The 16,926-nt window shown below is 41.5% G+C and overlaps 1 protein-coding gene across 1 annotated transcript in view; it reads right to left on the bottom strand.

Annotated features, from left to right (window-relative positions):
* Positions 1–16,926, bottom strand: part of nup210 (nucleoporin 210) — a 59,837-nt gene that overhangs the window by 36,329 nt on the left and 6,582 nt on the right. Inside the window, exons 3-13 of the mRNA XM_024375130.2 lie at positions 15,391–15,522; positions 14,404–14,500; positions 13,893–14,043; positions 13,139–13,271; positions 12,802–12,960; positions 9,332–9,400; positions 9,128–9,234; positions 8,649–8,789; positions 8,365–8,502; positions 1,749–1,904; positions 1,307–1,517 (exon numbers count right to left, since the gene is read on the bottom strand). Of these exons, the coding sequence (XP_024230898.1) occupies positions 1,307–1,517; positions 1,749–1,904; positions 8,365–8,502; positions 8,649–8,789; positions 9,128–9,234; positions 9,332–9,400; positions 12,802–12,960; positions 13,139–13,271; positions 13,893–14,043; positions 14,404–14,500; positions 15,391–15,522 (1,494 nt within the window). The remainder of the gene's footprint in view (positions 1–1,306; positions 1,518–1,748; positions 1,905–8,364; positions 8,503–8,648; positions 8,790–9,127; positions 9,235–9,331; positions 9,401–12,801; positions 12,961–13,138; positions 13,272–13,892; positions 14,044–14,403; positions 14,501–15,390; positions 15,523–16,926) is intronic.

Below are 16,926 nucleotides of genomic sequence, written 5' to 3'. Positions count from 1 at the left end.
GTGGAATAGAGTTCCATGTAGTCATGGCTCTATGTAGTACTGTGTGCCTCCCATAGTCTGTTCTGGACTTGGGGACTGTGAAGAGACCTTGTGGCATGTAATGTGGGGTATGCATGGGTGTCCGAGCTGTGTGCCAGTAGTTTAGACAGACAGCTCGGTGCATTGAATAAAAGTAGTAATGAAGTCACTCTCCTCCACTTTCAGCCAGAAGATTGACATGCATAATATTAATGTTAGCTCTCCATGTACATTCAAAGGCCAGACGTGCTGCCCTGTTCTGAGTCAATTGCAATATTCCTTTATTGTAATAAGTCCTTTTTTGTGGCACCTGACCACACGACTGAATAGTAGTCAAGGTGCGACAAAACTAGGGCCTGCAGGACCTGCCTTGTTGATAGTTTTGTTAAGGCGGCAGCGCATCGGTTTACTATAGACAGACTTCTTCCCATTTTAGCTACTACTGCATCAATATGTTTTGACCATGACAGTTATTTATTATTTATTACAAGATTTAGTTGAGGTTTAGGGTTTAGTGAGTGTTTTGTTCCTAAAACAATACTTTTAGTTTTAGAAATATTTAGGGATAACTTATTCCTTGCCATCCACTCCGAAACTAACTGCAGCTCTTTGTTTAGTGTTGCAGTCATTTCAGTCGCTATAGTAGCTGACGTGTATACTGTTGAGTCATCCGTATGCATAGAAACTCTGGCTTTACTCAAAGTCAGTGGCATGTCATTAATAAAAAAAAATTTAAAAAGCAAGGGGCCTAAACATCTACCCTGGGGAATTCCTGATTCTAACTGAATTATATTTGATAGGCTTCCATTAAAGAACACCCTCGGTGTTCTGTTAGACAAGTAACTCTTTATCCACATTATAGCAAGGGGTGTAAAGCCATAAGACATACGTTTTTCCAGCAGTAGACCATAATCAATAATGTCAAAAGCTGCACTGAAGTCTAACACCTGTAGGAAGGGAGAGAGACAGACAGAGACATACGGCTGCAATCCTGGCCCTAGAGGACAACAAAGTCTACCTGTTTTCATACACATCTTACTCAACACAGACACACAACAGACAACAATAAGATGCTTCAAATCCAAGGCTAGTAATCAAATGTAAGTGGTAGATCTTATGCTCCTCTGTGGATCAAGGGAAATTAAAACCGTATTGCCAATCTGAGAAGGACATAAAAGTTGAACACTACAGAGGGTCTTTTTGAAGGCTCTGCCCCCAAGCTAGGTAAAGTATTGTCAGGGTTTTAAACTGTAGGTTTTTATGAGCAGAGTATGGGGGAATGCCTCACCCTCCAGCAGCTGGAACACTCCCTGGGTCTCCTCCTCCACCTGCAGGTCAAAGTGACTGCAGTCACTCAGCATCACCCGCTGCTCCACTCCCCACTTTCCCCCCTCCCCTAGCAAGCCAAAGATCCGGAGGGGCAGCTCCAGCACCAGCCCCACACGGGCCTCCACCGGGCAGGGAGAGAAGTCCATCCCCACCGGCTCTACCACATACACCTGGGGATGGGGGATAGAAGGGCAGTGAGCTGAAGTCCAGACAATGGTAACGGTTCTTGCTAAATTTTTCAATGGACTTGTTTAATTATTTTAATTGACGTAACATTCTTCCAAACATTATAGATATACTAACCAGTACAGTTTTAATATCAGTTCAAAAAGACGATGTAATGAGGTTATTCTGTAAAATGAAGAGTGGGGGGCTATCTATATATACACACACAGTCTCACCTTCATTGCGCCATAGTGCATTGGGTTGCGTACATCATGGGCGTACACCACACTGACGCCGATGTCACTGACGGTCGTCATCACTCCTTTGACTGTCACTGTGGCAACGGCTAGGTTAGAGGAGGACCAGCTGAAATTCCCACTGCCTCCTGCTGCCTGGGACACAATGCAACATGGGTAAATACACCAACATCAAGAGACACTTCCACTTTTGTCATTTTGAGCCTTGTACAAATTAGAAGGTAGTAATAAGAAGTAATGAAAGAGGATTCAGAAAAGAAATGTCTAAATATTAGCGCTGTCCCCACCCCAAACAAAATAAAAATAGGTCGACCAAATACAAATCATTAAAATCCAGACTGAAAATATTTACACAAGAAGCAACCTAATATCACACAGTCAACTCGTCATTTAGTAAGTTCACCATTCTGCCATTCTGACTGTAGAAATCTCAGTCTTCAACACAATGCTCTTTATGTCATCATAAAGCGCATGGTTTGATGAAATAATTAAGACACAAATTACTAGAGGGAGTCTGACCGTAATTGATTTGACTGTGCTCAGACTTGCGGCACAGTTTATCATCCATGTTGCTGAAACTGCAACATACAGTACATTCAGAAAGTATTTACACTCCTTCCCTTTTATAAATGTCAGACTTATTCTAAAGGATTAAAGAAAAGAAATGCCCTCAATCTACACACAATACCCCATAACAATACCCCATAGCGAAAACAGGATTTTAGAAATGTTTATTAGTTGGGGATTTATCAAATTGGCCTGCTATGCTGCTCAGTGTGGCTTTGTATCACATTGTTCTTAGGAGGTCGTGCTAGAAATTGAAGGGAAGAGTTTATTTTTTTAATAGGATCATACTCAGATTCACATAGCTTTGTGTCTCCTATGATCATTCTATTATGGTTGCATTGCAAATTAATTCATGTAGACAGTCACAGCAGTTTGGTGTTCCCAGTATTTTTTCAACCAACTGGGCCATCAAGACCACGTTTCAGAGCTACACAAGCAACATAAGTAATCTGTTGATGCATAATCCTCGCACTCTTTGTGGCCTCTTTCTCCACTACATCTATACAATACATACTTAGCCAGTTTTACTAGTTGACAAGTAGCATATAGTGCATTCGGAAAGTATTCAGACCCTTTCTCCACATTTTGTTAAGTTACTGGCTTATTCTAAAATCTACATACAATAATACCCCATAATGACAATGCGAAAACAGGTTTTTACAAAAATAAAGAAAATATTCAGACCCTTTGCTATGAGACTCGAAATTGAGCTAAGGTGCATGCTGCTTCCAATGATCAGACCTGAAATGTTTATACAACTTGATTGAAGTCCACCTGTGGTAAATTCAATTGATTGGACATGATTTGGAAAGGCACACACCTGTCTATTTTGGTCCCAAAGTTGACAGTGCATGTCAGGGGGAAAACCAAGCCATAAGGTCGAAGGAATTGGTACAGATCTGGGGAAAGGTACAGATCTGGGGAAAGGTACCAAAACATTTATGCAGCATTGAAGATCCAAGAACACAGTGGCCTCCATCATTCTTAAATGGAAGTAGTTTGGAATCACCAATACTCTTTCTAGATCTAGCAGCCAGGCCAAACTGAGCAATCGGGGGAGAAGGACCTTGGTCGGGAAGGTGACCAAGAACCCGATGGTCACTCTGACAGAGTTCCAGAGTTCCTCTGTTGAGATAGGAGAACCTTCCAGAAGGACAACCATCTCTGCAGCACTCCATCAATCAGGCCTTTATGGTAGTGTGTGCAGACGGTAGACACTCCTCAGTAAAAGTTTGCCAAAAGGCACCTAAAGATTCTCTGGGCTGATGAAATCAAGATTGAACTCTTTGGCCTGAATGCCAAGCGTCATGTCTGAAGGTTAACCTGCCACCATCCCTACGATGAAACGGGGTAGTGGCAGCATCATGCTGTGGGGTTGTTTTTCAGCGGCAAGGAATGGGAGACTAATCAGGATTGAGGGAAAGATGAACGGAGGAAAGTAGAGATATCCTTGATGAAAACCTGCTACAGAGCGCTCAGGGCTTCAGACTGGGGAAAAGGTTCAAGCTTCCAACAGGACAACGACCCTAAACACACAGCCAAGACAATGCAGGACTTGCTTTGGGACAAGTCTCCGAATGATCTAGTGGCCCAGACTTGAACATCTCTGGAGAAACTTAAATAGCTGTGCAGCGACACTCCCCATCTAACCTGACAGAGCTTGAGAGGATGGGAGAAACTCCCTAAATACAGGTGTGCCAAGTTTGTAGCATCATACCCAAGAGGACTCGAGACTGTAATTGCTGCCAAAGGTCCGTCAACAAAGTACTGAGTAAAGGGTCTGAATACTTATGTAAATGTGACATTTCCGTTTTTTTTATCTCTAAGTTTTTGCTTTGTCATTATGGGGTATTGCGTGTAGATGAGGGGGGGAAAACAATACATTTTAGAATAAGGCTGTAACGTTTAAAAAAATCTGGAAAAAAGTCAAAGGCTCTGAATACTTTCCCGAAAGCACTGCAATAACAGCCATTTCTGACTGAAAAGTTCTGTTACTGAAATCCCTCATTTATTTTGGAAAAACATTCCCTATTCCCCCTATTCCCTCATGTATGCATCATATGCACGTGACCAATAGGAGAACTTCACTGGTTGCTCGAGGTAAAGGAGAAGTCAGATGTTTGGAAAACATTTGACTAGTTGTGGATAAAACTGGAGATGAAGAAAAAGAAGGTATACATATTGTGTGTGCTGTCAGATTACAATATGATTTCTCTGACCGCACTTGAAGAAACTTTCCAAGTTCTTGAAATGTTCCAGATTGACTGACCTTCATGTCTTAAAGTAATGGAGTGTCATGTCTCTGCTTATTTGAGCTCTTCTTGCCATAATATGGACTTGGTCTTTTACCAAATGGGGCCATGTAGCTTGGTCACGAAAATCAGAAAAGCAATCAAATTAATCGTTTACCTTTGATGATCTTCACTCACGAGACTCCCAGTTACACAACAAATGTTCCTTTTGTTCGATAAAGTTTATTTTTATATCCAAAATTCCTCCGTTTGTTTGGTGCGTTATGTTCAGAAATCCACAGGAAAGAGCAGTCACGACAACGCAGACAAATTACAAATAGTTTCCGTAATGTCCACAGAAACATGTCAAACATTTTTTATAATCAATCCTCAGGTTGTTTTTAAAATATATAATCGATAATACACTGCTCAAAAAAATAAAGGGAACACTAAAAAAACACATCCTAGATCTGAATGAATTACATATTCTTATTAAATACTTTTCTTTACATAGTTGAATGTGTTGACAACAAAATCACACAAAAATTTATCAACCCATGGAGGTCTGGATTTGGAGTCACACTCAAAATTAAAGTGGAAAACCACACTACAGGCTGATCCAACTTTGATGTAATGTCCTTAAAACAAGTCAAAATGAGGCTCAGTGGTGTGTGTGGCCTCCACGTGCCTGTATGACCTCCCTACAATGCCTGGGCATGCTCCTGATGAGGTGGCGGATGGTCTCCTGAGGGATCTCCTCCCAGACCTGGACTAAAGCATCCGCCAACTCCTGGACAGTCTGTGGTGTAACGTGGCATTGGTAGATGGAGCGAGACATGATGTCCCAGATGTGCTCAATTGGATTCAGGTCTGGGGAACAGGCGGACCAGTCCATAGCATCAATGCCTTCCTCTTGCAGGAACTGCTGACACACTCCAGCCACATGAGGTCTAGCATTGTTTTGCATTAGGAGGAACCCAGGACCAACCGCACCAGCATATGGTCTCACTATGGGTCTGAGGATCGTATCTCGGTACCTAATGGCAGTCAGGCTACCTCTGGCGAGCACATGGAGGGCTGTGCGGCCCCCCCCCAAAGAAATGCCACACCATGACTGACCCACCGCCAAACCGGTCATGCTGGAGGATGTTGCAGGCAGCAGAACGTTCTCCACGGCATCTCCAGACTGTCACGTCTGTCACATGAAAGCAGGTTCTCACTGAGCACATCTGTGAAGAGCACAGGGCGCCAGTGGCGAATTTGCCAATCTTGGTGTTCTCTGGCAAATGCCAAACGTCCTGCACGGTGTTGGGCTGTAAGCACAACCCCCACCTGTGGACGTCAGGCCCTCATACCACCCTCATGGAGTCTGCTCAAACGGTCAGAAACACACACATGCACATTTGTGGCCTGCCGGAGGTCATTTTGCAGGGCTCTGGCAGTGCTCCTCCTGTTCCTCCTTGCACAAATGCGGAGGTAGCGGTCCTGCTGCTGGGTTGTTGCCCTCTTACGGCCTCCTCCACGTCTCCTGATGTACTGCCCTGTCTCCTGGTAGCGCCTCCATGCTCTGGACACTACGCTGACGGACACAGCAAACCTTCTTGCCACATCTCGCATTGATGTGCCATCCTGGATGAGCTGCACTACCTGAGCCACTTGTGTGGGTTGTAGACTCCGTCTCATGCTACCACTAGAGTGAAAGCACCGTCAGCATTCAAAAGTGACTAAAACATCAGCCAGGAAACATAGGAACTGAGAAGTGGTCTGTGGTCCCCACCTGCAGAACAACTCTTTTATTGGGGGTGTCTTGTTAAATGCTTATAATTTCCACCTGTTGTCTATTCCATTTGCACAACAGCATGTGAAATGTATTGTCAATCAGTGTTGCTTCCTAAGTGGACAGTTTGATTTCACAGAAGTGTGATTGACTTGGAGTTACATTGTGTTGTTTAAGTGTTCCCTTTATTTTTTTGAGCAGTGTATATCAACTGCAAATGTCTATCAGTAGGAGAGGGAAAAGCAATGGCTGTCCAAACTCTGTTACCCGAGCAAAACTCACGAGACCACTTGACGCGATGTCATCTTTCTGGCTCGTTTTTCAAAATAAAAGCCTGAAACTATGTCTGAAGACTGTTGACACCTTGAGGAAGCGATAGGCAAAGGAATCTGGTTGATATCCCTTTAAATGGAGCAAAGAGAGGCTATGGAATATGCAGTTCTCAAAATAGAAGCCACTTCCTGTTTTGATTTTCCTCAGGGTTTCGCCTGCAATATCAGTTATGTTATACTCACAGACAATATTTTGACAGTTTTGGAAACTTTAGAGTGTTTTCTATCCAATACTAATAATAATATGCATATATTAGCAACTGAGACTGAGGAGCTGGTCGTTTACAATGGGCACCTTTTCATCCAAGCTACTCAATGCTGCCCCTGCAGCCATAAGAAGTTAACTGAAATGCATTCCAGGTGACTAACTCATGAAGCTGGTTAAGAGAATGCCAAGAGTATGCAAAGCTGTCATCAAGGCAAAGGGTGGCTACTTTTAAGAATCTCAAATATTTTGATTTGTTTAACACTTTATTGGTTACTACATGATTCCATATGTGTTATTTCATAGTTGTGATGTCTTCACTAATATTCTACAATGTAGAAAATAGTTTTAAAAAAATAAAAGTAATAATGAGTAGGTGTGTCCAAACTTTTGACTGGTACTGTTTATAACTATTGAAATATAGGCTTATTAACTAAGTTACGGTATTAAGACTAAACAGGATGCGCTCTTTGGCATACAACTCTAGAGTGGTTATGCAAAGCTTACTAATGATAACAACATTACTTATATTATTAACATCAACGAGATCAAGAAAAAGGAGGGTTATTATTAGAAATACATTTTTTCCTGACAATTTGGAACAATGTAATCACTAAATAAATAAATACCAGAGAGGCTGTTCTAAGAAAAAATGTATAAAGCCTTTATTACAGTATAGCAAATATTAAAAACAGCCGAATTTGTAAATTAGTTTATCCGACATGTGGTTGCGTTAGGTTTGGTGCTCACGGAATCAGTAGGTCTTAAATACTCAAACAGAAGCAGGATATGTCTTACTTCTGCATACATATATGGATGATCTATAAAGCCAGTTAGGATGTTGAATGATTGATTGATGTTTCCTCTCGCCTCACTTTTCTTAGTGCTGTTTTCTCATCTCCTAATGCTGCTGCTGCCTCGGCCACATTGTTCTCAACACCAATTTGCTGGTTAAATGTGCTATTATGCACAGAGCAACATGGTCTAACAAAAGATGCCAATTCAATAGAGCACTGATGTTTCAGAGCCGCAGATAGCAACCGCTATCCAAAACTGAAGCGCATTGGTTAAAAAAAACGAACATAATTTGTATTGGTGTTGTACCATTGTTCTTACGTAATATAACCACATACAATTTTAGTAGCACATGTCAGTGATGGACTGTGCCATCCCCACGGCCTCCACAATGGATTAGTCCGCTCAGACTGCTGCGAATCAGACAGGTACACCATTCAATTATTATAATTTTTTGCAACTGCTTGACTAAAGAAATCTCTGTTGACCAACAGCCTATCGACCAAACAATAGACCAGTCGACTACATGGGGGTCAACCCTACTAAATATATTCATAAACACACAACTTGATGCAAGTCTAGTGGCTGACTTGAGAGAATCTTCAGCAACATGGGTTCCAAAAGAAGGGTATCAGTGAACATATACTGAATGATTCTAGACTGGCTTGTATTAAAAATTAACAACTACCTGTATTGTGTACTGGTAGGCTCCAACCTTAGGCTGCCATGGAAACGTGAGGATACTGGGACTGAGGACTATGGGATTGTACATTTCTACATCCTGTTCATTATGGACTGTGTTGGCCAGCTCATGGACTCTTCCATTCTAGAACAGAAAAACAACAACCTTGTTAACTTAAGACATAACCAAGCTATTTCTAACTAATTATAATGATCTCCCACAGTTGGATATAAGATAACACACTCAAAATATCTGCAAAGAAACTAATTCAAGGTTATGCCAAAACTCACTTGATCCACCACAGATTTGAGCACAGCTTCAATTAGTGTTAGCCCGTTTTTCAAAGCCTTGACACGGTGGTAGGACCCATTCAGGGAGGATTCCAGAATCTCAAAGTACTCCTCTGGGAAGGCAGCTTCGATCCGAATGTTCTGCAGACAGAAACAATCAAGAGAGTAGCACTTAAAAATACAGAAGGAAATAAGACAGAGAAGAACTGTTTTAAAGTGTGGAAAAAAACAACCATCAAATAGGACAAATGATGAAGGCCAAAAATGTCCTAAATCTTCCTTTCCAGTATTTTTATGTCTCCCAGCTGTATTTCAGTCTGCAGTTGATTAAACATCAAGAGGAAGATGCAGAATTATACTGACAATAAATTAGGTTTTCCATTTTATAAGAGTGAGAAGAGTGACAGTTTTACAGATTTAACAAACAGATCAATCAATAACGGTATAGAATTAAGACAACTTAGGCAGAGCTTACTTACATCAGATAGGTAAATCCTATTGCTTGACTTGTCAAACACTTCAATGAGGATATTATACACTCGTCCTGTTTCCAGGACCCAGCTCTCTCCAGGATTAATCTTAAATCCTGGGAGAAAAAGACAATACGAGTTCAAATTTGAACTGGAATGGTTTACTTTAAAATTAAATCGCTAATACACAAGGATGAAAGCATGCAGACATACCCAAGTATCCTGGTTCCACCACATACAGAGTCCCGTTGGGCAGGCGAGACACCCCTTGCATGCGAAGGCCTGAGCAATTGTTATTAAGGACAACAACGTTAGGTACACAAAGAGTGGCATTCTGGGACCGTTTTTAGTTATACTGACAACACGGTTCATGTCTTGTGTTTGTCAAGTGCACAATACAACTCGCTGGGGTAGGGTCTTAAGTAGAGCTTTAGCTCGTCAGTCTGTCAAGTCCTGTTATATTACTGCCCGTCTCTGCTCCACTAGGCACACTCACCTCCTCTATATATGGTGAGTCCCTGATCCACCTCTACGCAGACGACACCATTCTGTATACTTCCGGCCCTTCTTTGGACACTGTGTTAACAACCCTCCAGGCAAGCTTCAATGCCATACAACTCTCCTTCCGTGGCCTCCAATTGCTCTTAAATACAAGTAAAACTAAATGCATGCTCTTCAACCGATCGCTACCTGCACCTACCAGCCTGTCCAACATCACTACTCTGGACAGCTCTGACTTAGAATACGTGGACAACTACAAATACTTAGGTGTCTGGTTAGACTGTAAACTCTCCTTCCAGACCCATATCAAACATCTCCAATCCAAAGTTAAATCTAGAATTGGCTTCCTATTTCGCAACAAAGCATCCTTCACTCATGCTGCCAAACATACCCTTGTAAAACTGACCATCCTACCAGTCCTCGACTTTGGCGATGTCATTTACAAAATAGCCTCCAATACCCTACTCAACAAATTGGATGCAGTCTATCACAGTGCAATCCGTTTTATCACCAAAGCCCCATATACTACCCACCATTGCGACCTGTACGCTCTCGTTGGCTGGCCCTCGCTTCATACTCGTCGCCAAACCCACTGGCTCCATGTCATCTACAAGACCCTGCTAGGTAAAGTCCCCCCTTATCTCAGCTCGCTGGTCACCATAGCATCTCCCACCTGAAGCACACGCTCCAGCAGGTATATCTCTCTAGTCACCCCCAAAACCAATTCTTTCTTTGGCCGCCTCTCCTTCCAGTTCTCTGCTGCCAATGACTGGAACGAACTACAAAAATCTCTGAAACTGGAAACACTTATCTCCCTCACTAGCTTTAAGCACCAACTGTCAGAGCAGCTCACAGATTACTGCACCTGTACATAGCCCACCTATAATTTAGCCCAAACAACTACCTCTTTCCCAACTGTATTTAATTTTTATTTATTTATTTATTTATTTATTTTGCTCCTTTGCACCCCATTATTTTTATTTCTACTTTGCACATTCTTCCATTGCAAAACTACCATTCCAGTGTTTTACTTGCTATATTGTATTTACTTTGCCACCATGGCCTTTTTTGCCTTTACCTCCCTTCTCACCTCATTTGCTCACATTGTATATAGACTTGTTTATACTGTATTATTGACTGTATGTTTGTTTTACTCCATGTGTAACTCTGTGTCGTTGTATCTGTCGAACTGCTTTGCTTTATCTTGGCCAGGTCGCAATTGTAAATGAGAACTTGTTCTCAACTTGCCTACCTGGTTAAATAAAGGTAAAATAAATAAATAAATAAATATATACAAATAAAGCACTGCAATCCACTGAGGAGGATATATTTAGGCCCAAGGGGGTGTGGTATATGGCCAATACATCACGGCTATGGGCTGTTCATGGGCAAGACGCGATGCAGAGTGCCTGGATACAGCCCTTAGCTGTGGTATATTGGCCATATACCACAAACCCATGAGGTGCCTTATTGCTATTATAAACTGGTTACCAAAGTAATTAGAACAGTAAAAATACATGTTTAATCATACCTGTGGTATACGGTCTGATATACCACAGCTGTCAGCCAATCAGTATTCAGGGCTCAAACCATACAGATTATAAGATAGAATGGAACACTAAACTTCACCATTACTCCCTTCCTACACAGTGCACCATTCATGTTACACACCATTGCATGTCATTACAATAACCATTACGCAACCCTGTTGATGGGACAAGTGTTGTGACATGATTAGGGCTGTTACGGTGACCGTATTAACGACACACCGGCAGTCACAAATCATGACCGCAGTCAAATTCCACATGACCGTTGAGTCACAGTAACTAGGCTTCTCCAAAACTGTGCTCTGATGCCACTGATGGTCATTAGTAGCCTAACTTGCTAATGGTCAGTACTCTGCCTTTTATTGTCCCTCTAATCACTCTGACATCAATGCAAATGCTAGTGTATATGACAGGTGCATGCATGATAATGGCACATTCTAAATCTAAACTAATATCACACATATTATTTGGTCAATTTAAAGACGAGATTACATTTGAGAATTGTCTGATGGATGACAATATCACTTGTGAACGATGGCCAGTGTGTGCAGTCGAAGATACTTTTGTCACTTTTTCCAAATCAGTCCCATGCACCATGTAGCCGAGCCCATAGGCCTACATGTTTTGAAAAGGTTTGTAATCACAATGCCTATAGGCCCAAGACCCCTGGAACACGGTTTGAGAGCCCATAGCCTACAAAGCCTAGTGAAACGTGCTCTTATAAGCCCGTCATTGCGCAATCATGTATGAAAACAGTTTTGACTGGCCACTATTTAAAACAGGATCCCAGCTTTCTCATGCGGCTATATTTATTGCTCAATTCTTCAAATTAAGCACATTCATCCGCTTTACAACCAGTGTAGTGTACCTGGCATATAAAAAAATTAAGGGCTCATCTTTCATGGAACTTTTTTCAAATCAGCATCAGTCGCATCATGCAGCGACTGATGTATTAGAAATCAAAACATATAGCCTAACGTTTCTATCTCAACTAAAGTTGCATAAATAACTAAATTAAGCATATAGGAGTACCTGTTTCTTTGTTTAACAGCTCAACACAGAATAGCTGCATGTGCACACTCCCTCAGAAATCATTAGGGGAAAATATCCTTTCTATTTTATTCAGCTATGTTCAATTGTATTGTTCCTACTATAAAATAAAATAACACCACTGGAATTAAGCAAATATTGTCTTCTAAATTAACTAGTGTAGCCCACAGCCATATGACATAGCCAGATCAGGACTTAACATAAGGATGACTCAGAATATGCAATTCTGTTCTTCTGAAATAGGCTACATTTTCTTCATATGATGTTTCTTTAGACCTGACTTAAATAATGGGTTTATTGTGATGGTGTAGTCTATATTAAATGGATTTATTAGATTATGTTCCAAAGGTTCACATCAATGGCTTGTAGGCTATGCGTGGAAGCCGGAGACGCTAAACATGTTTATGTTAATGGCCGATTATCATGAGACAGGCAGTTATTTGTATGACAATCACCGGCTGACAAAATTTCATGACTGCCACAGGCCTAAATGTTGCTGCATAGTTCCCAAATAATGTCATAGCACAGTAGAGGAGTCCAAAACTAATCAAGATCATGTAAAGTGTGATATGCCTTAAAGGATACTCTTATGGTCCAGCACCACGTTGATATGTCCCAGATGCAGGCCATTGACCGTGGAGGTGCTCTGGTACAGACTAGCCACAGCCAGCTCTTGGTTTCCATCAGGCCCAGCCAAACTGTTCTGGAGGTGCAGCTCATACTGGTCACAGGGCATGGATAACTCTGGAACACAACAGAACTAACCTGGGTTAGTTCTTTATCATATTATCGCCATTATTTACTTCATAAACGTGTAACATGCCACCCTGAGCTGTGATATGAATACCATCTAACCATTCTTGGCACACGTGATTCAATACGGAATTTATTGTTCATTTACTTGATTCAAATTCAGACCTACCTGTGATCTTTCCCTGTCTAATCTTCTGGACCTTGTATTGGATGGATGTGCCCACCAGCAGGTAGACATCATGTGCAGGGCTCAGTAGGATGTTCTCCAGAATCAGCAGTTTCACCTCTGCTGCACCCACATCCTGTGTGAAGGGTAGATACCGTAGTTACGGCACAGCAAACTACACATGCCGTTTGACATGCTGAGAAACCAGACCAAATCGGTTACAGTATGATTCACACGCTAGCAATAGCTCCCAACACTCCAAGGCATGTCATTAATCTAATTGTGTCAACTTGGTAATCATATTTCATATCATCACAAAAAACTACTTTACATTTTTGGAATATAATTGACTGTTGTAAATACACCCTTCAGTGGTACTGTAATCGCTCTGTGTAATCGAATATTACGCCTACCCTATGACTGTGGAGTCTCATTTCAGACGGGTTAGACAGGCTCTACTAGCTGTGACATCACAGATAAGACTGGAGAGGAGACATCACTTTTACGCAAGTCAGATTGTTATTTATAGCCGTCAGTGCCCCCGGAGGGCTGCTGCCTGCCACGAGCCGAGACGATAGTAGGAAACTACTTCAACTAAGCTCAAGTTTTTATACCCCTCTGGTGTTCCCTTTCCTCGCTTCTACAAAAAAAATACTTCTGATTTGAGGTCCTTGAGCCAGTATTTAATTATTAACTATACAGTATGATACAGTCTACTTCAAAAAAACAAGGTAAGAAATTCAGGACATTTTTAAACCTTATAGAGAGATTCTTGGATTTTGGCCTTGAGCTTAGCGTGGCCCGTTTTCAGTCCTGACACCAAGATGATATCTCCCTGTTTCCCCACTCTCTCCATCTCAGAGATGTAGCCAGGGGGGGTGTACGTAGACTCAGAGAATTTAAGAACCCTTGAGGGAGGGAAAGGGATTGGAAAACACATTACATGCCTATTATCGACAGTGACAAATGGACATCTTACAATTAACCTCTACATACAGAGGATAATATATTAGACTTGTGATAAGATTACTTCAGTATAGGATAGGCCTCAGGTTTTGAGGTCAATTCTGGCAAAAGGCAAATCATAACCAAATGTATTTAAATAACTTGATAAGCCACAGGTAAGATTGAATTTGCATTGAATTGCCATCCTTAAACCAGTTGTTATAATGATGTTGTTGACCATCTACTTTACATTCACACTCACAGACAGGTTGTTTTCTCCATGATTGAGTGCATGGAAACCTTTGATTTGATTTGAAACGCACCTTAATGAGTTGTAGGAGTCAAGGAATCCATCCATGTCTGCATCTTTCACAATGGTCCAGTCAAACACCAGGCTTGCTAGAGTGCTGAAGGTGTTTCCTGCACAATCGACAATTTGGGGTCGAGAGACGCGGCCAAGTACATGCACCCATTGCTTGGGATTAGATTTAACGTACATTGTGCAATTTAAGTTTCAACTTTCAAATATATTTTACACTGCTACAGGCAAAACATTGTCCTGTGAATTTGTGTTGAAAGGACTTAAATCCCCGTGGACAAGACGGCAAATACAGCACACCACTTTGACTAGTCCCTAAAGGTTGCAGTCCTATAAGCCCAAACACCAATAATCCTCTTTCAACACGGCATTTCAGCTATTCCATTTGATAGATCTGAGAGTAGTACACATAAAGGCTAAAACAAACAACAAAATGCAGCGCGCCTTAGGGGCCGTCATCAAACGGAATCAGGTTGTGGCTCCAGCTCATTTAACAGAGTTTGTCTGTGCCTGGCCCAAATGGAACCAGTGAGACAGAACAAAGAGACATTTAACCACTGCCTGAGGACAGGGAAGGCCTGCCATGGGGGATCACAATCATCACTACTGGAAAAGTCATTACACTGGCTAGTCCACACAACAATACTGTGGATCTCTCGATGCGTTAAACTGAAGCGGATAGCACTTTTAAGTTGTTCTTATATCTGTAGTAAAGCTCTAATTACTCTACTAAGAACATTGCATTAACATGTTGCAGAGCAATTACATTGTAAAAAGTTCACACAAGTGGAATATCAGGACTTTGTTGCAACAATGGTGATACAATGTTACTAGAGTAAGTACACTGTTAATACAGAGGTAGGTATAGAGCAACTTAATGTCAAGTGTTGTGATGACAGCATACCGTGACGTAAATCTCTCTGAGCAAGAGAGAACCAATGCTACAAGCTGTCCAATAACGCATAACAGTGTATCCTTGAACACTCCTCACCCTCAGAGTCCAGTGCGTGGATCTTCAGTTCCAGTGGTGAGTCCTCCAGGTGCAGCTCTCTGGTGGTGGACACTATCTGGATCTCACTGATGATGTCCACGATGGCATCACAGCGCAGTACCTGTCCCGTTACTGAGTACAGGAGAAGGGGACAGCCACACACACAGGTAATGCAGCCAGTTATCATCAAACGCACCAAACCTTAGCAATGAGTGATATGGTACGAGGTGTATTCAACTCAAGAAAGGAAACATCTCAGAGGTCCTGCTGTGATTAGCTATGGGCTACATTCAGTATTACTGCACCGTTCTGTACAGTTTCAACATGATTGTTGTTAAAGAAGTTTATAAGAAAGGCATCTGAAAGGGCCTATGAGTTAGGCACCTCTAATTACAGTCTGTATCACGAATGACTGCCCCATGACAAGCCAATAGCGCTGGAGTAAACATCTGGCTTGCAGTACAATTGCACGATGTGGTAAAGCAGCAGTTTTCATTCCTTTTACTGAGCCCCACAGGGATGCACTTTTTACATCTAGCCAAGGCACTTACAAACCGGATTAAGCTAATAAAAAGGGAAATGTTTCAACATATACAATACCAGTGAAAAGTTTGGACACACCTACTCATTGAAGGGTTTTATCTTTATTTTTTACTATTTTCTACATTGTAGAATAATAGTGAAGATATCGAAACTATGAAATAACACATGTGGAATCATGTTGTAACCAAAAAAAAGTGTTAAACAAATCCAAATATATTTTACTCTTCAAAGTAGCCACCCTTTGCCTTGATGACAGACTTGCACACTGTTGGCAGTCTCTCAACCAGTCATGAGGTATTCACCTGGTATGTTAAAAGTTCATTTGTGGAATTTCTTTCATTCTTCCTTCTCCTTTGAGCCAATCAGTTGTGTTGTGACAAGGTAGGGATGGTTCAGAAGACAGCCCTATTTGTTAAAAGACCAAGTCCATATTATAGCAAGAACAGCTCAAATAAGCAAAGAGAAACAACAATCCATCATTGCTTTAAGACATGGTCAGTTAATGCAGAAAATTTAAAGAACAGAACGTTTCTTTAAGTGCAGTCGCAAAAACCATCAAGCGCTAAGATGAAACTGTTCATTAGAGTTAAATGCACCTCAGATTGCAGCCCAAATAAATTCTTCACAGAGCTCAAGTAACAGACATCTCAATATCAACTGTTCAGAGACTGCATAAATCAGGCGTTCATGGTTGAATGCAAAGAAACCACTACTAAAGGACACCAATAATAAGAAGAGACTTGCTTGAGCCAAGAAACACGAGTAATGGACATTAGACCGATGGAAATCTGTCCTTTGGTCTGATGATTACAAATTTGAGATTTTTGGTTCTAACCGCCGTGTCTTTGTGAGACGCCGAGTAGGTGAACGGATGATCTCCGTATGTGTGGTTCCCACTGTGTAGCATGGAGGAGGTGGTGTGATTTACTTTGCTGGTGACAGTGTCTGTGATTTATTTAGAATTCAAGGAACACTTAACGAGCATGGCTACCA

The sequence above is a fragment of the Oncorhynchus tshawytscha genome, linkage group LG16, assembly GCF_018296145.1.
Source record: "Oncorhynchus tshawytscha isolate Ot180627B linkage group LG16, Otsh_v2.0, whole genome shotgun sequence".
Lineage (NCBI taxonomy): Eukaryota > Metazoa > Chordata > Actinopteri > Salmoniformes > Salmonidae > Oncorhynchus > Oncorhynchus tshawytscha.
The sequence above is the reverse complement of the archived record's forward strand: the minus strand, read 5'-3'. Positions and strand labels throughout refer to the sequence as shown.